Source organism: Mytilus californianus, unplaced genomic scaffold (genome assembly GCF_021869535.1).
Source record: "Mytilus californianus isolate M0D057914Y unplaced genomic scaffold, xbMytCali1.0.p SCAF_4, whole genome shotgun sequence".
NCBI classification, from domain to species: domain Eukaryota; kingdom Metazoa; phylum Mollusca; class Bivalvia; order Mytilida; family Mytilidae; genus Mytilus; species Mytilus californianus.
This window is the reverse complement of record NW_026262690.1, coordinates 88,322,018-88,345,965: the sequence shown is the minus strand read 5'-3', so window position 1 is coordinate 88,345,965 and position 23,948 is coordinate 88,322,018. Positions and strand designations below refer to the sequence as shown.

General features: G+C 30.4%; 1 protein-coding gene across 1 annotated transcript in view; it reads right to left on the bottom strand.

Annotated features, from left to right (window-relative positions):
- Window positions 1-373: 373 nt before the first annotated feature.
- LOC127737130 (zonadhesin-like) overlaps window positions 374-23,948 on the bottom strand; it is an 82,689-nt gene continuing 59,114 nt past the window's right edge. Inside the window, exons 53-89 of the mRNA XM_052247664.1 lie at window positions 23,435-23,530; window positions 23,113-23,184; window positions 22,376-22,471; window positions 22,056-22,127; window positions 21,319-21,414; window positions 21,002-21,073; window positions 20,265-20,360; window positions 19,946-20,017; window positions 19,209-19,304; window positions 18,890-18,961; window positions 18,155-18,250; window positions 17,835-17,906; window positions 17,102-17,197; window positions 16,780-16,851; window positions 16,045-16,140; window positions 15,723-15,794; window positions 14,985-15,080; window positions 14,663-14,734; window positions 13,926-14,021; window positions 13,608-13,679; window positions 12,875-12,970; window positions 12,551-12,622; window positions 11,816-11,911; window positions 11,494-11,565; window positions 10,759-10,854; window positions 10,436-10,507; window positions 9,701-9,796; window positions 9,379-9,450; window positions 8,646-8,741; window positions 8,027-8,131; window positions 7,065-7,298; window positions 6,181-6,408; window positions 5,326-5,358; window positions 4,386-4,613; window positions 3,619-3,645; window positions 2,395-2,619; window positions 374-384 (exon numbers count right to left, since the gene is read on the bottom strand). Coding sequence (XP_052103624.1) covers window positions 374-384; window positions 2,395-2,619; window positions 3,619-3,645; window positions 4,386-4,613; window positions 5,326-5,358; window positions 6,181-6,408; window positions 7,065-7,298; window positions 8,027-8,131; window positions 8,646-8,741; window positions 9,379-9,450; window positions 9,701-9,796; window positions 10,436-10,507; window positions 10,759-10,854; window positions 11,494-11,565; window positions 11,816-11,911; window positions 12,551-12,622; window positions 12,875-12,970; window positions 13,608-13,679; window positions 13,926-14,021; window positions 14,663-14,734; window positions 14,985-15,080; window positions 15,723-15,794; window positions 16,045-16,140; window positions 16,780-16,851; window positions 17,102-17,197; window positions 17,835-17,906; window positions 18,155-18,250; window positions 18,890-18,961; window positions 19,209-19,304; window positions 19,946-20,017; window positions 20,265-20,360; window positions 21,002-21,073; window positions 21,319-21,414; window positions 22,056-22,127; window positions 22,376-22,471; window positions 23,113-23,184; window positions 23,435-23,530 — 3,539 coding nt within the window. The remainder of the gene's footprint in view (window positions 385-2,394; window positions 2,620-3,618; window positions 3,646-4,385; window positions 4,614-5,325; window positions 5,359-6,180; window positions 6,409-7,064; window positions 7,299-8,026; window positions 8,132-8,645; window positions 8,742-9,378; window positions 9,451-9,700; window positions 9,797-10,435; window positions 10,508-10,758; window positions 10,855-11,493; window positions 11,566-11,815; window positions 11,912-12,550; window positions 12,623-12,874; window positions 12,971-13,607; window positions 13,680-13,925; window positions 14,022-14,662; window positions 14,735-14,984; window positions 15,081-15,722; window positions 15,795-16,044; window positions 16,141-16,779; window positions 16,852-17,101; window positions 17,198-17,834; window positions 17,907-18,154; window positions 18,251-18,889; window positions 18,962-19,208; window positions 19,305-19,945; window positions 20,018-20,264; window positions 20,361-21,001; window positions 21,074-21,318; window positions 21,415-22,055; window positions 22,128-22,375; window positions 22,472-23,112; window positions 23,185-23,434; window positions 23,531-23,948) is intronic.

Here is a 23,948-nt window from a genome sequence, read left to right as displayed (position 1 = left end):
ACCCTTATTAGTGCAAAACTTCCCTTGGTGAACGTGAATTAGGGACTTCGGTTGAGATCAAGTAACGAGTCAAAACGACCATGGTTCCTTAAATGAACATGCAGTGTATACTTCAATGAAATGGTAACCCGGCTTAATAAAAAAAAAACCCAAGAATCCTTATTCTGTTCAAAATCAATAAATCAATTTCAGTTGAAACAGTAGCAGTACCATAATGGGGAAAAAGGGGGTTGAGGGTGGCATATACAATTCTACAAAACATGGAATTTTATAAACAACGAGTCAAAATTAAAAGCTCAATATAATGTTTGGTTAAGAGATTGTTATGGTGTTGAAACACTAATTCAGGCTCGGTCTGGGAAAATACCAGACTTTAGTACATATCTAAAACAAAATAGTTTATACTCATAGCTGTTACTTTTAAAATATTTAGTTATTTTGGTGCATTTGTATCAACCTTTTTTGTAAATAATTGTTTGTTTTGAAATTGTAACACAGTGATTACTGCTGTACCCATATTTTGACTATTTTATTTATAATATCTGTTTTGTTCACGCATCGTTGTAAATATAACGGAATTTGATAAGACTGTCGTACAAGTGAGAGGTTTAGCGCTATAAAACCAGGTTCAATCCACCATTTTCTACATTTGAAAATGCCTGTACCAAGTCAGGAATATGACAGTTGTTGTCCATTCGTTTGATGTGTTTTGTCATTTGATTTTGCCATGTGATTAGGGACTTTCCCATTGAATTGAATTTTCCTCGGAGTTCAGTATTTTTGTGATTTTACTTTTTTGTATCAAACGAAAGCTTTAGGACTGGGGATCACTATAAAACCCTTATTGAGTGTTTATTTTGAATTTAAAAAGTTATATGAAACAGAAATAGGAGGGCTCGATTTGCCTGTTTCTCAGATCCCGCTTTTGTACAAACGAACTTCCGGGAATCATTCCGATCTTATATCTCATTCACGGTATGTTGATTTTTCCATCACACGTCACCAGAAGGTTTGTCCTGGATAGATTTTCACTTAACTTGAAGGTAAGACATAAGAGCCATGTATGTTTCAAATTGCAGAATTTAACTTAGAAACCAACTAGATCATGAAATAGTGGTTCCTGCAATGTAAGGTAACGACCCGGAAGCCCTGTCCCATCAATAACATTACAATCGTATCGGAAAGAAGCTGGAATTTGTAAGACATCAGTATTTTTCAATTACACGGAATACAAAAGGATCAGTCCGGAAGGGGAAATTTTACCGACTAATTGTGTGTATAAGATATGATTTAATCAATATGTTGTCAATGTTAAGCAACGATCCTCAAAATGTGGACTTTATGTTATTTTATTAGTATAGATGTGAGGGAATTCTACCGAATATTCGATACAGTTTCAAAGAAGGTAACTTTCAGAGCGACTATTAACGTTCAATGTTCCGTTGTGGCCAGGTTTATAATGATAATATATAACATTGAGTAAACTTCCCATCTCATGAGTTACAAACACATGTTTTGTCCTGTTCATGTGAAAACAGAAGAAAACATTGTGTATTTTGCCAGACTTGTTGCTTACATGTATTCAGCATTTTGTATTTGGAGGGGAGATATATATTATTTTTTCCGAACGAAGGAAAGTGAATTACCCGTAAAATATGAGGCGACAATTAGGACATTCATTTTTGTAGGAACTTCTTCCAATGTTTTCAGTAAAAAAACACGGTAAAACTTTTCATAAAATATGAAATTAATCAAATTCTCAAATGAAATGCACACATATGAAATTAATCAAATTCTCAAATGAAATGCACATGTACATGTATGAAATTAATCAAATTCTCAAATGAAATGCACATGTATGAAATTAATCAAATTCTCTAATGAAATGCACATGTTATGAGTTTGAATGTCCCTCTGGTATCTTTCGCCCCTCTTTTATTGTATGACATTTTTTATATGCATATTTATTAATGCGATTAATATTAATATAACTGGATATTTCGCTGTTATGAATACCAGTTCTAAAAATTTTCATAGCTTAAAATGCAATGCGAAAAAAAAATAACTGTAATGTTTGTGTATTAGATAAATCAAATATTTTGTATTGAACTTTTTCATTTAAGTCACTAATGTATAACAAACCTATATGAATAATTTACTCAATTATTTCAATATAAAATTACAGAATAAAAAGTAAATGCTGTGCACTGCTATTCCTTAACAATAAGTGAACAAAGCAATAATATCGTTTGCTACTAAATAAGGATATAGCAGTTTAATTTTGTCAATTTATTGAAAAAAAGAAAAGAACAAAGAACAATATAATGATTCCTATATTACGATTTCTATATTATTGCAATGCAATGACATTCAATTTAAAGCAAGTAAACTTACCACAAATAGGTATCTTACAATATTCCCAGCGTTTGGTTGGATCATTCGTATAACACCATGGTTGTCCGCTGTTGTCAGGATTTCTACAGTAATTATGTTCCGTTTTAAGCTTTTTAAACCTGTGTTTTTGTGGATATTGCCGTTCCCAATACTGACAGGTACGCCCAGTTTGTGTCAAACTAATTCGACCTTTGTATTCCGTACCCTTTGTAGATTTTCGACATTCTGAAATATGTATGAATAACTTGAGATGAGCTTTATGCGTCGTTGAGTGAGCAATATATATACAATATATGTACATTGTCGGAAAATATAAATTTCATATTTTCCGACAATGTACATATATTGTTTTTATCCTGAAATTTACACCCAACACTTGAAACTTTAGTTGTTAAAATCTAAATCATTGTCTTTAATTTTTTCAAAGAAATCGACATAGTTTAAACGCGGACCGCAAAGAGGACCCCAACATTAACTGGTACGCAAAAAGAAATATCCACATTATCGCTTGCTCAACATGGAAGAGGGGTAACAGGAGACTTTATTTGTACAAGTACAAATAAAGCAAAAATTTATTTATGTACCTGTTATTTGTACAATAGTTGGCTGATTGCAGGATAAAACGACATAGCAAATAACATTAAGAGAACAAGACACTTTAAGGTTGTGTTCAACAATTGATCGATTTCATTTATATCTTTTTAAACTGAAAAAAAGGATTTTTTTATGCATCACAATCCTGATAATCACTTTGTCTTTCTTCAGACAAGCATGCTAGTTATACCTAGCATATCGCATAAAAGAAGACCCTGTCTTTACATATGGTACGGAGCCGATTCATATCGACATGTAGACTGCGGACTATAACTTTACGATTACTATACGATTTAAGAGGTAGTCTCGAGTCCTTCATAGAAGTTTCTGGTTTCTTTTACATATCTGTACCGATTTTTATAACAAGCTAATTAAAAAAATTAAAAAAGATGTGATATGAATGTCAATAAGACAAGTCTCCACCAGAGACCAAAATGACGTAGACGTTAGCAGCTAAAGGTCTTTAACCATGATCAACACAAAAACCGCATAGCAATCTACAAATGTATAAAAGACCCAGAAATGACAAAAGTAAAACGAATTCAAACTAGAAAAACTTGTACTCGTAAATGACGATGCATACAATTTGAAGGATGTATCAGGGTTTTTCAGTATAAAGAAAATACTCACCATCTACATCCCCTGGATCTTCAGGTGCTTTGAATAAAAATTATAAATACATATTATTTTAATTTCAATTTAAAAGAATACGCCCATATAGTTATTAAGCACATATTTTCCTTAGAAATGTGATAAGGATGATTTAAAAAGAAATATGTCGAAACCCAAACTAAAATTTCTAACATTATGAATTATGACTATTTCATGAAAATATCAGTCAGCATTTCAAAAAAAATTTAATAGTCGCTAAAAGATCAAATGTAGTGGTAATTGTGCACACCAGTATTTGATGCTCGAAAAACTGCATGGAAGTACAATCCGATGAGTTCCAGTTGCAGTCGTTATCAGAGTAGATTTAATACAATATACACAATGGACATTTTTACCTATCACAAAAATATGTGTTATGTATTTCGGTAACATGTCAATTAATTGGTAATTGGTTGATACTTTTCCTTGCATGAATAAGTAAACGTATCAGCTCATCAACTTTGATTTTATGGTTTTTGAAATTATGGATCGGTTTATACTTTTGATTCTTTTTGTTAATATCACCACAATTTTGTATTAGGTTCTGGATTTTCAAATAATTTTCAATAATTTCACCTTTATCATTCTTGAAGGAAAATCAATAATCAAAATACGCATCTGTTGCAGTGAAATAGGTGATCATAGGTAGGGTTTCTGGTTATCATTACACAATTTTGCACATGATTTGTCTAAACACCAAAAGGTTGAAAACGAACAAGAAAAGGTCAAGAATAAGGTCAACTCACCACATTTATGTATAGCACAATATTCTCTCTCAGTGTAAGGATCCTCTGTATAACACCAAGGTCTTTCAGAACCGTCAAAATTTCTACAGTAATTTTCAGAATCTTTTCCATCAAGATAGAAAGCATGTTGATGTGGATATTGTTGGTCCCATCTCTGACAATTCTTCCCAGTTTCGGTTTTACTCCATTTTCCAACATAGTCCTCCCCCTTTTCAGTATTGCGACATTCTAAAAGATGTAAAAAATATTGTGAAATTAAGAAAAAAGTACGATTATTAAATGAGCACAAAGTCAAAATATGTTCAACTATCTCCGATTTTCAGAAACAAACGTCGAATCTTTATACTTTAATAAGACATTGCAGTTTTGGTTAAAAATACACTATTGTCATTGATTATACAGCCATACCATGCCAGTAAATTAATTAAAACATAAGATATTAAGCAAAATCTTGACTTTTACAATTAAACGGTAACTTATCCAACATTTTTTTTTTAAATTAGGAAATTTTTGCTTAAATTTAAATGCATCACGATTATGGTGTCACCATACATAAAGACGCTACAGTCAAAGTGCATAGCCAAGGTTTGGCTAATATTCACATTTTGTGAATAACATATGCCAAACATTATGATTATTAATGGTATCATACATGATATAATTTCTAATGAATTTTCGTGGCCAAATCACTCCTAATTTATCCCTTCTTTTGCATTGTAATGTTACTTTTCAAGAAATAAGCACCAAATGGAGACATACAGGAACTTTAATTCTGCTTGTCAGACTATTCTACTTGTGTAGACAAAAATATACCACAGGTTTTTGCCGAACACATGAGCCTTTCAAATTATCATGCATTTCACCTTTTCAATATACAACTTTGGGAAACTTGCCCTACGTTGACATACCAAATAAATGTAAGAAACAAAGTGAGACTTACCTTCTGGAGGAGGAAGTATTGGAACACGATTCTCTGTAAAATAACAAAACATGTCATACAGTCATAACAAATTGTGTAAAGACTAGTTCATTTGTAGTTTACTGGTAATTATCAATAATAAATTACAAAAAAAAAATTGTGCTGATTTTACAAAAATTAACAGTTATTGATACACTTTAAAGTAAAAGATGTCTTCGAAAGATTAATGTTCGCAAATTTTGCGAATAAACTATATTCGATTGACTTATTTTTTAGTGTAAAACCCCTTTTTAGTCATTTTTAACTGAAGTTGTATCCAAACTGCATACACTTGTAGATATTTGCAGTATTTACATATGTTTGTCATCTCATTTCAACAGATACAAACTATAACATTCAAACAAGATGTACAATTATAAAGATTTTCAAATTTATATTACTGTTATTTACCAGGAAAACACACATTTTTGACGACTTTCGTCAACTATCTTGTAGCAAATTTGGTACATTTTACCTCGATTTGAATATGTATGTATGATTGGTTAACGATATATATGCTTGCATGAAACAATTAAAAAGTTACAGTGAAACTGATTGACATTGGTTTGATCAAATTTAGTACCTTAGCTCTATTTTTACTTTATTTGCTTTTCCAACGTTTTTTTATGGTTGATCTCGAGTTTACCAGAAGAAGGTTATTTTAAAACGCCAGTTGTGTATGCAAACTGGTATCATGTTTTTAAACAATCGCAATGAAGAAAATTCCTTTAAATTGTACTCTCCATGAAGTTTATTTAATATATTTCATAGATGTATGAATAAAGTAGAAAGTATATCAGAATTTTTTCAATCTTAGATCCTCAAATGACAACATACTTGGAGTAAAGCAAACTTTAAATTTTTCCCGGCAACTTTCTATTGACCATAACGTCACTCCGTAGAAACCATAGTTAACACCAAATGTGCAAGACGGATTATCCTCGCCACTTTTAAGTTCAATATAATTAATTCTCTCAGCGTTTGGAACACGACATTCCGTTCTGTGTTTACGATCTGAATGACATGCCATTATTACCACACTACCACATGGTGGTTTTGGTGCACCTGTAAAATATTCGAAAATCATTTATATAAACTACTGTTATCCTTAGAGGAAGTAGTACTCTGAAATTAATTCGGTAATGCGATTGTAATTGTAATTTTCATCTATTTTGATATACAAACAGAGGTTCTTGCATCTGTTACATACCTACCAGCTATAGAAGATTGGTACATAAAACTTTTATTTCACACATAAAATTCAGCCCGGTTCGATCTGGTAATATCCGGGAAAATATAATAAAAACGATGCCTCTGTTCGGTTTCCAGTAGTCATTTGTCATGTTGAGACTACGATCCCGTATACGACGTCCAGGAGTTCTTATGAAAATCCAGTTGTAACTAATCTCATGTAAAGAACACAAAAACCGAAATAAAAATTGTGACGTCACAATTTTTTGTCGAAATCAGTTTTTTGTATCATGATTGAAGGTAAAGGTAACAGAAGATGTCTTGTAGATACTTGATCCGTATTGTAGATTAAAACCATAAAATGAACACAGGACAAGCGCATCAGATAAAAAAAAAACATTTAAAAATAAGCCAGCCTTAGATAAGTGTAATGCAATATTTTGTTTCCCGAAATAAAGAGTAACACATACGTACATAAAGGCATAAGACCAAAATGTGCATTTCATTCATAACTATCTAAGACTACTTGCCACAAATAGGAATTCTACAAAATTCCCAACGTTTCCTCCTATCTGTTGTATAACACCATGGCCTTGGTTCGTTATCCGGATTCCTACAGTAGTTTTTAGCATCTCCAACATTCAATTTGCTGTGACGGTGCGGTGTTTGTTTATTCCATGCCTGACATGTTCTACCAGATTCTGTTGTACTCATTTTTCCAATGTAGTCATTTCCTTTTGCATTTTTGATACATTCTTTTACCTCTGAAATTGTATTTAGAGACTAATATTTCTCAAATAATATGATTTGACTGGTAAGACTTTAACATCATTATAATTATGGCACGTTCAATCAACAGATCAACTGCAAGGAAATGAGATGACCATTTGATATTTCATATTCTGGGGTGGCGGAGGTGACAAAAGGTTATGCAAAAGAATATTCTTCCAAACAAAATCCGTAACAATGCAGGAAATAGTTGCGTGCAAAAGTGAAAAGAAATAAGGCGTCCTAACAAAAGTAGAAAGTAAATATTCATTCTGCAAAAATCGCCCCCCCCCCCCCCTGTACTTCATATATGGTGATACTGAATATTTTGTACAAACCAATAGTGTAAAAACCTACAAATAATTACCAGCAGATAACATTTTTGTATGATTTAAGATTATAATTGCATTAATTACTGAACGTTATATAATACTGGTAGTCAGTTTTGCAACGCTTGGTTATTTAAAAATTTAGTTATAATATATGAAATACAAAAACAGTATTTGTATATGTTGAGATGGATATTTGGTATCCTTCGACTCTTTTTTAATGGCCCTTTATTGATTTGACGCTAGTACACTGTTAAGGGCAATACATTGTTGTTATATGAGTTTTCAATTTGGTATTCCTGTGCCACAGATTTTTGTCTCATTCAGATTTGACTCATGTTATTAATTATCTGCAATGTAATGTTGATTTGACCCACTAACAATTAATTCTTTACCTTCACATAATGTTTTTGGATGACCAGCATATCCCATTTTACATCTACAATATCTCCTTTTGACACAGACTGCGTTGATTCCACAACTATTAACATTACATCGCTCTTTGGAAATAGATACACATATTAAGTTTTTGTTATTTAGATTTTTAATAGTTCTTGTATAAGAAATGTATTCTATAACATATAACGGTAATAATTTCTGCTTGTAAATATTATATCACTCTATTCAAAAACACTCTGCAACAATTCAGATCTGTTTATCTTAAATCACATGGTAAAATAGTCAATGCTTACCCTTCTGGAGCAAATATATCACCCAAAGTTTTAAGTGGGGTTCGTAATGCTCAATCTTTAGTTTTTTATGTTGTGTTTTCTGTACTACTGTTTGTCTATTTGTCTTTTTCTTTTTTAGCCATGGTGTTGTCAGTTTTTTCGACTTATGATATTGAATGTCCCTTTGGTATCTTTCGTCTCACTTTTCATAAATATATAAGTCGTCATATTTCCAACGGTAATATAATATTATTGTTGTGAAAGATAAAAAAAAAAGTACCACATTTTTAAAATAAACTAATATGACAAAGCTTTTACATTAATCTCAGGTTGAAACACTTACTCTTACATGTTCCTAGTTTTGTCCTGAAGGTTCCTTTCTTGCATCGGCATTTTCCTTTAATACACCTTTCATTGATTCTACACTTTCGTTTACATCCTGCAAATACAATCATTATAGAAAATATACCAACAACCGTTTATCATCCTACAAAACGTTGCATTTTACCTGAATATTAGCCTGTAGATGAGATGTCATTATATATTTGATTTATCATATCAAATACACATGTCTGCTGTTTTCATAAAGTGTATAGTGAAAACAATATGTAGTATCTATAAATAATACAACATTTTGAAAGAAACAGTTAAACAATAACTCACAATGTACAGAGATGAAAACGTAAACTAGCGTACAAACAGAAAATTATGAATGTAACATTAAAAAACCAATAGGAAGTTTAATCTATTCAAGTTATATACATTAATGCCATCATCCCTCAAATAGAAAACAAAACGTACGTAAATTCATAATAAAATGTTGTCTTTTGGTCTGTGGATGATTCTCATTGAACAAACACCACTATGCCTTATTTTCTTTATCTATAGTGTTGTTGATGTATGTAGTCGTAGTTTTCTTTGTGCTCTCTGTTTAATAAAACAAACCCCAAACGCTAACATTTAAAACAAAATATTTCTTGAACATAACTATGTGTTTCTTATCGTGATTACTTTACCACGGTTTAAATGAAATCGTCCTTCTCAATGTCACTTTTAGTAACGAAATGTAAATATACCTTTTGGTCTGCATTTTCCAAGGAAGCTACAAACGAATCCACTCTTACATTTTGGTGTACACGGTATCTTTCCTGAAAAAGTATCAATTTAGTTTTAAAATATTCAAAAACATATCAACAACTAAACAGAGTAAACTGCATCAATAAGATACTTGAAAGAATTTTATAATATTTCAAATGAAGTTTTGATAGCATGTCGTTATATTGTTACAGGTCAAATGATATCATCAAATATGACGCATTTAGGAAAAACACATCATACAATTAAAAAAAAAGAAGATGACATAGCTGTTGACAATCATTTTGAGATTGAGACACTTACTCTTACATGTTCCCAGTTTTGTCCTGAAGGTACCTCGCTTGCATCGGCATTTTCCTTTAACACACCTTTCATTGATTCTACACTTTCGTTTACATCCTGCAAATGCAATCATTATAAAAAAATATACCATCAACCGTTTATCATCCTACAAAACATTGCATTTTACCTGAATATCAGCCTGTAGATGAAATGTCATTATATATTTGATTTATCATGTCAAATACACATGTCTGCTGTTTTCATAAAGAGTATAGTGAAAAAAATATGTAGTATCTATAAATAATACAACATTTTGAAAGAAACAGTTAAACAATAACTCACAATGTACAGAGATGAAAACGTAAACTAGCGTACAAACAGAAAAATTATGAATGAAACATTAAAAAACCAATACGAAGTTTAATCTATTCAAGTTATATACATTAATGCCATCATCCCTCAAATAGAAAACAAAACGTACGTAAATTCATAATAAAATGTTGTCTTTTGGTCTGTGGATGATTCTCATTGAACAAACACCACTATGCCTTATTTTCTTTATCTATAGTGTTGTTGATGTATGTAGTCGTAGTTTTCATTGTGCTCTATGTTTAATAAAACAAACCCCACACGCTAACATTTAAAACAAAATATTTCTTGAACATAACTATGTGCAACTTATCGTGATTACTTTACCACGGTTTAAATGAAATCGTCCTTCTCAATGTCACTTTTAGTAACGAAATGTAAATATACCTTTTGGTCTGCATTTTCCAAGGAAGCTACAAACGAATCCACTCTTACATTTTCGTGTACACGGTATCTTTCCTGAAAATGTATCAATTTAGTTTTAAATTATTCAAAAACATATCAACAACTAAACAGAGTAAACTGAATCAATAACATACTTGAATGAAACTTTATAATATTTCAAATGAAGTTTTGATAGCATGTCGTTATATTGTTACAGGTCAAATGATATCATTAAATATGACGCATTTAGGAAATACACATCATACAATTAAAAAAAAAGAAGGTGACATAGCTGTTGACAATTAATTTGAGGTTGAGACACTTACTCTTACATGTTCCTAGTTTTGTCCTGAAGGTACCTCGCTTGCATCGGCATTTTCCTTTAACACACCTTTCATTGATTCTACACTTTCGTTTACATCCTGCAAATACAATCATTTAAAAAAAATATACCATCAACCGTTTATCATCCTACAAAACGTTGCATTTTACCTGAATATCAGCCTCCAGATGAAATGTCATTATATATTTGATTTTTCATGTCAAATACACATGTCTGCTGTTTTCATAAAGTGTATAGTGAAAAAAATATGTAGTATCTATAAATAATACAACATTTTGAAAGAAACAGTTAAACAATAACTCACAATGTACAGAGATGAAAACGTAAACTAGCGTACAAACAGAAAAATTATGAATGAAACATTAAAAAACCAATAGGAAGTTTAATCTATTCAAGTTATATACATTAATGCCATCATCCCTCAAATAGAAAACAAAACGTACGTAAATTCATAATAAAATGTTGTCTTTTGGTCTGTGGATGATTCTCATTGAACAAACACCACTATGCCTTATTTTCTTTATCGATAGTGTTGTTTATGTATGTAGTCGTAGTTTTCATTGTGCTCTATGTTTAATAACACAAACCCCAAACGCTAACATTTAAAACAAAATATTTCTTGAACATAACTATGTGCAAATTATCGTGATTACTTTACCACGGTTTAAATGAAATCATCCTTCTCAATGTCACTTTTAGTAACGAAATGTAAATATACCTTTTGGTATGCATTTTCCAAGGAAGCTACAAACGAATCCATTCTTACATTTTCGTGTACACGGTATCTTTCCTGAAAATGTATCAATTTAGTTTTAAAATATTCAAAAACATATCAACAACTAAACAGAGTAAACTGCATTAATAAGATACTTGAAAGAATTTTATAAAATTTCAAATGAAGTTTTGATAGCATGTCGTTATATTGTTACAGGTCAATTGATATCATTGTATATGACGCATTTAGGAAATACACATCATACAATTAAGAAAAAAGAAGGTGACATAGCTGTTGACAATCAATTTGAGGTTGAGACACTTACTCTTACATGTTCCTAGTTTTGTCCTGAAGGTACCTCGCTTGCATCGGCATTTTCCTTTAACACACCTTTCATTGATTCTACACTTTCGTTTACATCCTGCAAATACAATCATTATAAAAAAATATACCATCAACCGTTTATCATCCTACAAAACGTTGCATTTAACCTGAATATCAGCCTGTAGATGAAATGTCATTATCTATTTGATTTATCATGTCAAATACACATGTCTGCTGTTTTCATAAAGTGTATAGTGAAAAAAATATGTAGTATCTATAAATAATACAACATTTTGAAAGAAACAGTTAAACAATAACTCACAATGTACAGAGATGAAAACGTAAACTAGCGTACAAACAGAAAAATTATGAATGTAACATTAAAAAACCAATAGGTAGTTTAATATATTCAAGTTATATACATTAATGCCATCATCCCTCAAATAGAAAACAAAACGTACGTAAATTCATAATAAAATGTTGTCTTTTGGTCTGTGGATGATTCTCATTGAACAAACACCACTATGCCTTATTTTCTTTATCTATAGTGTTGTTGATGTACGTAGTTGTAGTTTTCATTGTGCTCTATGTTTAATAAAACAAACACCAAACGCTAACATTTAAAACAAAATATTTCTTGAACATAACTATGTGCAACTTATCGTGATTACTTTACCACGGTTTAAATGAAATCGTCCTTCTCAATGTCACTTTTAGTAACGAAATGTAAATATACCTTTTGGTCTGCATTTTCCAAGGAAGCTACAAACGAATCCACTCTTACATTTTCGTGTACACGGTATCTTTCCTGAAAATGTATCAATTTAGTTTTAAAATATTCAAAAACATATCAACAACTAAACAGAGTAAACTGCATTAATAAGATACTTGAAAGAATTTTATAATATTTCAAATGAAGTTTTGATAGCATGTCGTTATATTGTTACAGGTCAAATGATATCATTAAATATGACGCATTTAGGAAATACACACCATACAATTAAAAAAAAAAAAAAGGTGACATAGCTGTTGACAATCAATTTGAGGTTGAGACACTTACTCTTACATGTTCCTAGTTTTGTCCTGAAGGTACCTCGCTTGCATCGGCATTTTCCTTTAACACACCTTTCATTGATTCTACACTTTTGTTTACATCCTGCAAATACAGTCATTATAGAAAATATACCATCAACCATTTATCATCCTACAAAACGTTGCATTTTACCTGAATATCAGCCTGCAGATGAAATGTCATTATATATTTGATTTATCATGTCAAAAACACATGTCTGCTGTTTTCATAAAGTGTATAGTGAAAACAATATGTAGTATCTATAAATAATACAACATTTTGAAAGAAACAGTTAAACAATAACTCACAATGTACAAAGATGAAAACATAAACTAGCGCACAAACAGAAAATTATGAATGTAACATTTAAAAACCAATAGGAAGTTTAATATATTCAAGTTATATACATTAATGCCATCATCCCTCAAATAGAAAGACAAAACGTACGTAAATTAATAATAAAATGTTGTCTTTTGGTCTGTGGATGATTCTCATTGAACAAACACCACTATGCCTTATTTTCTTTATCTATAGTGTTGTTGATGTATGTAGTCGTAGTTATATTGTGCTCTATGTTTAATAAAACAAACCCCAAACGCTAACATTTAAAACAAAATATTTCTTGAACATAACTATGTGCAACTTATCGTGATTACTTTACCACGGTTTAAATGAAATCATCCTTCTCAATGTCACTTTTAGTAACGAAATGTAAATATACCTTTTGGTCTGCATTTTCCAAGGAAGCTACAAACGAATCCACTCTTACATTTTCGTGTACACGGTATCTTTCCTGAAAATGTATCAATTTAGTTTTAAAATATTCAAAAACATATCAACAACTAAACAGAGTAAACTGCATTAATAAGATACTTGAAAGAATTTTATAATATTTCAAATGAAGTTTTGATAGCATGTCGTTATATTGTTACAGGTCAAATAATATCATTAAATATGACGCATTTAGGAAATACACACCAAACAATTAAAAAAAAGGTGACATAGCTGTTGACAATCAATTTGAGGTTGAGACACTTACTCTTACATGTTCCTAGTTTTGTCCTGAAGGTACCTCGCTTGCATCGGCATTTTCCTTTAACACACTTTTCATTGATTCTACACTTTCGTTTACATCCTGCAAATACAATCATTATAAAAAAAAATATACCGTCAACCGTTTATCATCCTACAAAACGTTGCATTTTACCTGAATATCAGCCTGTAGATGAAATGTCATTATATATTTGATTTATCATGTCAAATACACATGTCTGCTGTTTTCATAAAGTGTATAGTGAAAAAAATATGTAGTATCTATAAATAATACAACATTTTGAAAGAAACAGTTAAACAATAACTCACAATGTACAGAGATGAAAACGTAAACTAGCGTACAAACAGAAAAATTATGAATGTAACATTAAAAAACCAATAGGAAGTTTAATCTATTTAAGTTATATACATTAATGCCATCATCCCTCAAATAGAAAACAAAACGTACGTAAATTCATAATAAAATGTTGTCTTTTGGTCTGTGGATGATTCTCATTGAACAAACAACACTATGCCTTATTTTCTTTATCTATAGTGTTGTTGATGTACGTAGTCGTAGTTTTCATTGTGCTCTATGTTTAATAAAACAAACCCCAAACGCTAACATTTAAAACAAAATATTTCTTGAACATAACTATGTGCAACTTATCGTGATTACTTTACCACGGTTTAAATGAAATCGTCCTTCTCAATGTCACTTTTAGTAACGAAATGTAAATATACCTTTTGGTCTGCATTTTCCAAGGAAGCTACAAACGAATCCACTCTTACATTTTGGTGTACACGGTATCTTTCCTGAAAATGTATCAATTTAGTTTTAAAATATTCAAAAACATATCAACAACTAAACAGAGTAAACTGCATTAATAAGATACTTGAAAGAATTTTATAATATTTCAAATGAAGTTTTGATAGCATGTCGTTATATTGTTACAGGTCAAATGATATCATTAAATATGACGCATTTTGGAAATACACATCATACAATTAAAAAAAAAGAAGGTGACAAAGCTGTTGACAATCAATTTGAGGTTGAGACACTTACTCTTACATGTTCCTAGTTTTGTCCTGAAGGTACCTCGCTTGCATCGGCATTTTCCTTTAACACACTTTTCATTGATTCTACACTTTCGTTTACATCCTGCAAATACAATCATTATAAAAAAAAATATACCGTCAACCGTTTATCATCCTACAAAACGTTGCATTTTACCTGAATATCAGCCTGTAGATGAAATGTCATTATATATTTGATTTATCATGTCAAATACACATGTCTGCTGTTTTCATACAGTGTATAGTGAAAAAAAATATGTAGTATCTATAAATAATACAACATTTTGAAAGAAACAGTTAAACAATAACTCACAATGTACAGAGATGAAAACGTATACTAGCGTACAAACAGAAAAATTATGAATGAAACATTAAAAAACCAATAGGAAGTTTAATCTATTCAAGTTATATACATTAATGCCATCATCCCTCAAATAGAAAACAAAACGTACGTAAATTCATAATAAAATGTTGTCTTTTGGTCTGTGGGTGATTCTCATTGAACAAACACCACTATGCCTTATTTTCTTTATCGATAGTGTTGTTTATGTATGTAGTCGTAGTTTTCATTATGCTCTATGTTTAATAACACAAACCCCAAACGCTAACATTTAAAACAAAATATTTCTTGAACATAACTATGTGCAAATTATCGTGATTACTTTACCGCGGTTTAAAGGAAATCATCCTTCTCAATGTCACTTTTAGTAACGAAATGTAAATATACCTTTTGGTCTGCATTTTCCAAGGAAGCTACAAACGAATCCATTCTTACATTTTCGTGTACACGGTATCTTTCCTGAAAATGTATCAATTTAGTTTTAAAATATTCAAAAACATATCAACAACTAAACAGAGTAAACTGCATTAATAAGATACTTGAAAGAATTTTATAATATTTCAAATGAAGTTTTGATAGCATGTCGTTATATTGTTACAGGTCAATTGATATCATTGTATATGACGCATTTAGGAAATACACATCATACAATTAAGAAAAAAGAAGGTGACATAGCTGTTGACAATCAATTTGAGGTTGAGACACTTACTCTTACATGTTCCTAGTTTTGTCCTGAAGGTACCTCGCTTGCATCGGCATTTTCCTTTAACACACCTTTCATTGATTCTACACTTTCGTTTACATCCTGCAAATACAATCATTATAAAAAAATATACCATCAACCGTTTATCATCCTACAAAACGTTGCATTTAACCTGAATATCAGCCTGTAGATGAAATGTCATTATCTATTTGATTTATCATGTCAAATACACATGTCTGCTGTTTTCATAAAGTGTATAGTGAAAAAAATATGTAGTATCTATAAATAATACAACATTTTGAAAGAAACAGTTAAACAATAACTCACAATGTACAGAGATGAAAACGTAAACTAGCGTACAAACAGAAAAATTATGAATGTAACATTAAAAAACCAATAGGTAGTTTAATATATTCAAGTTATATACATTAATGCCATCATCCCTCAAATAGAAAACAAAACGTACGTAAATTCATAATAAAATGTTGTCTTTTGGTCTGTGGATGATTCTCATTGAACAAACACCACTATGCCTTATTTTCTTTATCTATAGTGTTGTTGATGTACGTAGTCGTAGTTTTCATTGTGCTCTATGTTTAATAAAACAAACCCCAAACGCTAACATTTAAAACAAAATATTTCTTGAACATAACTATGTGCAACTTATCGTGATTACTTTACCACGGTTTAAATGAAATCGTCCTTCTCAATGTCACTTTTAGTAACGAAATGTAAATATACCTTTTGGTCTGCATTTTCCAAGGAAGCTACAAACGAATCCACTCTTACATTTTCGTGTACACGGTATCTTTCCTGAAAATGTATCAATTTAGTTTTAAAATATTCAAAAACATATCAACAACTAAACAGAGTAAACTGCATTAATAAGATACTTGAAAGAATTTTATAATATTTCAAATGAAGTTTTGATAGCATGTCGTTATATTGTTACAGGTCAAATGATATCATTAAATATGACGCATTTAGGAAATACACACCATACAATTAAAAAAAAAAAAGGTGACATAGCTGTTGACAATCAATTTGAGGTTGAGACACTTACTCTTACATGTTCCTAGTTTTGTCCTGAAGGTACCTCGCTTGCATCGGCATTTTCCTTTAACACACCTTTCATTGATTCTACACTTTTGTTTACATCCTGCAAATACAGTCATTATAGAAAATATACCATCAACCATTTATCATCCTACAAAACGTTGCATTTTACCTGAATATCAGCCTGCAGATGAAATGTCATTATATATTTGATTTATCATGTCAAAAACACATGTCTGCTGTTTTCATAAAGTGTATAGTGAAAACAATATGTAGTATCTATAAATAATACAACATTTTGAAAGAAACAGTTAAACAATAACTCACAATGTACAAAGATGAAAACATAAACTAGCGCACAAACAGAAAATTATGAATGTAACATTAAAAAACCAATAGGAAGTTTAATATATTCAAGTTATATACATTAATGCCATCATCCCTCAAATAGAAAGACAAAACGTACGTAAATTAATAATAAAATGTTGTCTTTTGGTCTGTGGATGATTCTCATTGAACAAACACCACTATGCCTTATTTTCTTTATCTATAGTGTTGTTGATGTATGGAGTCGTAGTTATATTGTGCTCTATGTTTAATAAAACAAACCCCAAACGCTAACATTTAAAACAAAATATTTCTTGAACATAACTATGTGCAACTTATCGTGATTACTTTACCACGGTTTAAATGAAATCATCCTTCTCAATGTCACTTTTAGTAACGAAATGTAAATATACCTTTTGGTCTGCATTTTCCAAGGAAGCTACAAACGAATCCACTCTTACATTTTGGTGTACACGGTATCTTTCCTGAAAATGTATCAATTTAGTTTTAAAATATTCAAAAACATATCAACAACTAAACAGAGTAAACTGCATTAATAAGATACTTGAAAGAATTTTATAATATTTCAAATGAAGTTTTGATAGCATGTCGTTATATTGTTACAAGTCAAATGATGTCATTAAATATGACGCATTTAGGAAATACACATCATACAATTAAAAAAAAAAGAAGACATAGCTGTTGACAATCAATTTGAGGTTGAGACACTTACTCTTACATGTTCCTAGTTTTGTCCTGAAGGTACCTCGCTTGCATCGGCATTTTCCTTTAACACACCTTTCATTGATTCTACACTTTCGTTTACATCCTGCAAATACAATCATTTTAAAAAAATATACCATCAACCGTTTATCATCCTACAAAACGTTGCATTTTACCTGAATATCAGCCTGCAGATGAAATGTCATTATATATTTGATTTATCATGTCAAATACACATGTCTGCTGTTTTCATAAAGTGTATAGTGAAAAAAATATGTAGTATCTATAAATAATACAACATTTTGAAAGAAACAGTTAAACAATAACTCACAATGTACAGAGATGAAAACGTAAACTAGCGTACAAACAGAAAAAATATGAATGTAACATTAAAAAACCAATAGGAAGTTTAATATATTCAAGTTATATACATTAATGCCATCATCCCTCAAATAGAAAACAAAACGTACGTAAATTCATAATAAAATGTTGTCTTTTGGTCTGTGGATGATTTTCATTGAACAAACACCACTATGCCTTATTTTCTTTATCTATAGTGTTGTTGATGTATGTAGTCGTAGTTTTCATTGTGCTCTATGTTTAATAACACAAACCCCAAACGCTAACATTTAAAACAAAATATTTCTTGAACATAACTTTGTGCAACTTATCGTGATTACTTTACCACGGTTTAAATGAAATCGTCCTTCTCAATGTCACTTTTAGTAACGAAATGTAAATATACCTTTTGGTCTGCATTTTCCAAGGAAGCTACAAACGAATCCACTCTTACATTTTCGTGTACACGGTATCTTTCCTGAAAATGTATCAATTTAGTTTTAAAATATTCAAAAACATATCAACAACTAAACAGAGTAAACTGCATTAATAAGATACTTGAAAGAATTTTATAATATTTCAAATGAAGTTTTGATAGCATGTCGTTATATTGTTACAAGTCAAATGATATCATTAAATATGACGCATTTAGGAAATACACATCATACAATTAAAAAAAAAGGTGACATAGCTGTTGACAATCAATTTGAGGTTGAGACACTTACTCTTACATGTTCCTAGTTTTGTCCTGAAGGTACCTCGCTTGCATCGGCATTTTCCTTTAACACACTTTTCATTGATTCTACACTTTCGTTTACATCCTGCAAATACAATCATTATAAAAAAAAATATACCGTCAACCGTTTATCATCCTACAAAACGTTGCATTTTACCTGAATATCAGCCTGTAGATGAAATGTCATTATATATTTGATTTATCATGTCAAATACACATGTCTGCTGTTTTCATAAAGTGTATAGTGAAAAAAATATGTAGTATCTATAAATAATACAACATTTTGAAAGAAACAGTTAAACAATAACTCACAATGTACAGAGATGAAAACGTAAACTAGCGTACAAACAGAAAAATTATGAATGTAACATTAAAAAACCAATAGGAAGTTTAATATATTCAAGTTATATACATTAATGCCATCATCCCTCAAATAGAAAACAAAACGTACGTAAATTCATAATAAAATGTTGTCTTTTGGTCTGTGGATGATTCTCATTGAACAAACACCACTATGCCTTATTTTCTTTATCTATAGTGTTGTTGATGTACGTAGTCGTAGTTTTCATTGTGCTCTATGTTTAATAAAACAAACCCCAAACGCTAACATTTAAAACAAAATATTTCTTGAACATAACTATGTGCAACTTATCGTGATTACTTTACCACGGTTTAAATGAAATCGTCCTTCTCAATGTCACTTTTAGTAACGAAATGTAAATATACCTTTTGGTCTGCATTTTCCAAGGAAGCTACAAACGAATCCACTCTTACATTTTCGTGTACACGGTATCTTTCCTGAAAATGTATCAATTTAGTTTTAAAATATTCAAAAACATATCAACAACTAAACAGAGTAAACTGCATTAATAAGATACTTGAAAGAATTTTATAATATTTCAAATGAAGTTTTGATAGCATGTCGTTATATTGTTACAGGTCAAATGATATCATTAAATATGACGCATTTAGGAAATACACATCATACAATTCAAAAAAAAGGTGACATAGCTGTTGACAATCAATTTGAGGTTGAGACACTTACTCTTACATGTTCCTAGTTTTGTCCTGAAGGTACCTCGCTTGCATCGGCATTTTCCTTTAACACACTTTTCATTGATTCTACACTTTCGTTTACATCCTGCAAATACAATCATTATAAAACAAAAAATACCGTCAACCGTTTATCATCCTACAAAACGTTGCATTTTACCTGAATATCAGCCTGTAGATGAAATGTCATTATATATTTGATTTATCATGTCAAATACACATGTCTGCTGTTTTCATAAAGTGTATAGTGAAAAAAATATGTAGTATCTATAAATAATACAACATTTTGAAAGAAACAGTTAAACAATAACTCACAATGTACAGAGATGAAAACGTAAACTAGCGTACAAACAGAAAAAATATGAATGTAACATTAAAAAACCAATAGGAAGTTTAATATATTCAAGTTATATACATTAATGCCATCATCCCTCAAATAGAAAACAAAACGTACGTAAATTCATAATAAAATGTTGTCTTTTGGTCTGTGGATGATTTTCATTGAACAAACACCACTATGCCTTATTTTCTTTATCTATAGTGTTGTTGATGTATGTAGTCGTAGTTTTCATTGTGCTCTATGTTTAATAACACAAACCCCAAACGCTAACATTTAAAACAAAATATTTCTTGAACATAACTATGTGCAACTTATCGTGATTACTTTACCACGGTTTAAATGAAATCGTCCTTCTCAATGTCACTTTTAGTAACGAAATGTAAATATACCTTTTGGTCTGCATTTTCCAAGGAAGCTACAAACGAATCCACTCTTACATTTTGGTGTACACGGTATCTTTCCTGAAAATGTATCAATTTAGTTTTAATATTCAAAAACATATCAACAACTAAACAGAGTAAACTGCATTAATAAGATACTTGAAAGAATTTTATAATATTTCAAATGAAGTTTTGATAGCATGTCGTTATATTGTTACAGGTCAAATGATATCATTAAATATGACGCATTTAGGAAATACACATCATACAATTCAAAAAAAAGGTGACATAGCTGTTGACAATCAATTTGAGGTTGAGACACTTACTCTTACATGTTCCTAGTTTTGTCCTGAAGGTACCTCGCTTGCATCGGCATTTTCCTTTAACACACTTTTCATTGATTCTACACTTTCGTTTACATCCTGCAAATACAATCATTATAAAAAAAAAAATACCGTCAACCGTTTATCATCCTACAAAACGTTGCATTTTACCTGAATATCAGCCTGTAGATGAAATGTCATTATATATTTGATTTATCATGTCAAATACACATGTCTGCTGTTTTCATAAAGTGTATAGTGAAAAAAATATGTAGTATCTATAAATAATACAACATTTTGAAAGAAACAGTTAAACAATAACTCACAATGTACAGAGATGAAAACGTAAACTAGCGTACAAACAGAAAAAATATGAATGTAACATTAAAAAACCAATAGGAAGTTTAATATATTCAAGTTATATACATTAATGCCATCATCCCTCAAATAGAAAACAAAACGTACGTAAATTCATAATAAAATGTTGTCTTTTGGTCTGTGGATGATTTTCATTGAACAAACACCACTATGCCTTATTTTCTTTATCTATAGTGTTGTTGATGTATGTAGTCGTAGTTTTCATTGTGCTCTATGTTTAATAACACAAACCCCAAACGCTAACATTTAAAACAAAATATTTCTTGAACATAACTATGTGCAACTTATCGTGATTACTTTACCACGGTTTAAATGAAATCGTCCTTCTCAATGTCACTTTTAGTAACGAAATGTAAATATACCTTTTGGTCTGCATTTTCCAAGGAAGCTACAAACGAATCCACTCTTACATTTTGGTGTACACGGTATCTTTCCTGAAAATGTATCAATTTAGTTTTAATATTCAAAAACATATCAACAACTAAACAGAGTAAACTGCATTAATAAGATACTTGAAAGAATTTTATAATATTTCAAATGAAGTTTTGATAGCATGTCGTTATATTGTTACAGGTCAAATGATATCATTAAATATGACGCATTTTGGAAATACACATCATACAATTAAAAAAAAAGAAGGTGACAAAGCTGTTGACAATCAATTTGAGGTTGAGACACTTACTCTTACATGTTCCTAGTTTTGTCCTGAAGGTACCTCGCTTGCATCGGCATTTTCCTTTAACACACTTTTCATTGATTCTACACTTTCGTTTACATCCTGCAAATACAATCATTATAAAAAAAAATATACCGTCAACCGTTTATCATCCTACAAAACGTTGCATTTTACCTGAATATCAGCCTGTAGATGAAATGTCATTATATATTTGATTTATCATGTCAAATACACATGTCTGCTGTTTTCATACAGTGTATAGTGAAAACAATATGTAGTATCTATAAATAATACAACATTTTGAAAGAAACAGTTAAACAATAACCCACAATGTACAGAGATGAAAACGTAAACTAGCGTACAAACAGAAAAAATATGAATGTAACATTAAAAAACCAATAGGAAGTTTAATATATTCAAGTTATATACATTAATGCCATCATCCCTCAAATAGAAAACAAAACGTACGTAAATTCATAATAAAATGTTGTCTTTTGGTCTGTGGATGATTTTCATTGAACAAACACCACTATGCCTTATTTTCTTTATCTATAGTGTTGTTGATGTATGTAGTCGTAGTTTTCAATATGCTCTATGTTTAATAAAACAAACCCCAAACGCTAACATTTAAAACAAAATATTTCTTGAACATAACTATGTGCAACTTATCGTGATTACTTTACCACGGTTAAAATGAAATCGTCCTTCCCAATGTCACTTTTAGTAACGAAATGTAAATATACCTTTTGGTCTGCATTTTCCAAGGAAGCTACAAACGAATCCACTCTTACATTTTCGTGTACACGGTATCTTTCCTGAAAATGTATCAATTTAGTTTTAAAATATTCAAAAACATATCAACAACTAAACAGAGTAAACTGCATTAATAAGATACTTGAAATAATTTTATAATATTTCAAATGAAGTTTTGATAGCATGTCGTTATATTGTTACAGGTCAAATGATATCATTAAATATGACGCATTTAGGAAATACACACCATACAATTAAAAAAAAAAAAGAAGACATAGCTGTTGACAATCAATTTGAGGTTGAGACACTTACTCTTACATGTTCCTAGTTTTGTCCTGAAGGTACCTCGCTTGCATCGGCATTTTCCTTTAACACATCTTTCATTGATTCTACACTTTCGTTTACATCCTGCAAATACAATCATTTAAAAAAAATATACCATCAACCGTTTATCATCCTACAAAACGTTGCATTTTACTTGAATATCAGCCTGCAGATGAAATGTCATTATATATTTGATTTATCATGTCAAATACACATGTCTGCTGTTTTCATAAAGTGTATAGTGAAAACAATATGTAGTATCTATAAATAATACAACATTTTGAAAGACACAGTTAAACAATAACTCACAATGTACAGAGATGAAAGCGTAAACTAGCGTACAAACAGAAAAATTATGAATGTAACATTAAAAAACCAATAGGAAGTTTAATATATTCAAGTTATATACATTAATGCCATCATCCCTCAAATAGAAAACAAAACGTACGTAAATTCATAATAAAATGTTGTCTTTTGGTCTGTGGATGATTATCATTGAACA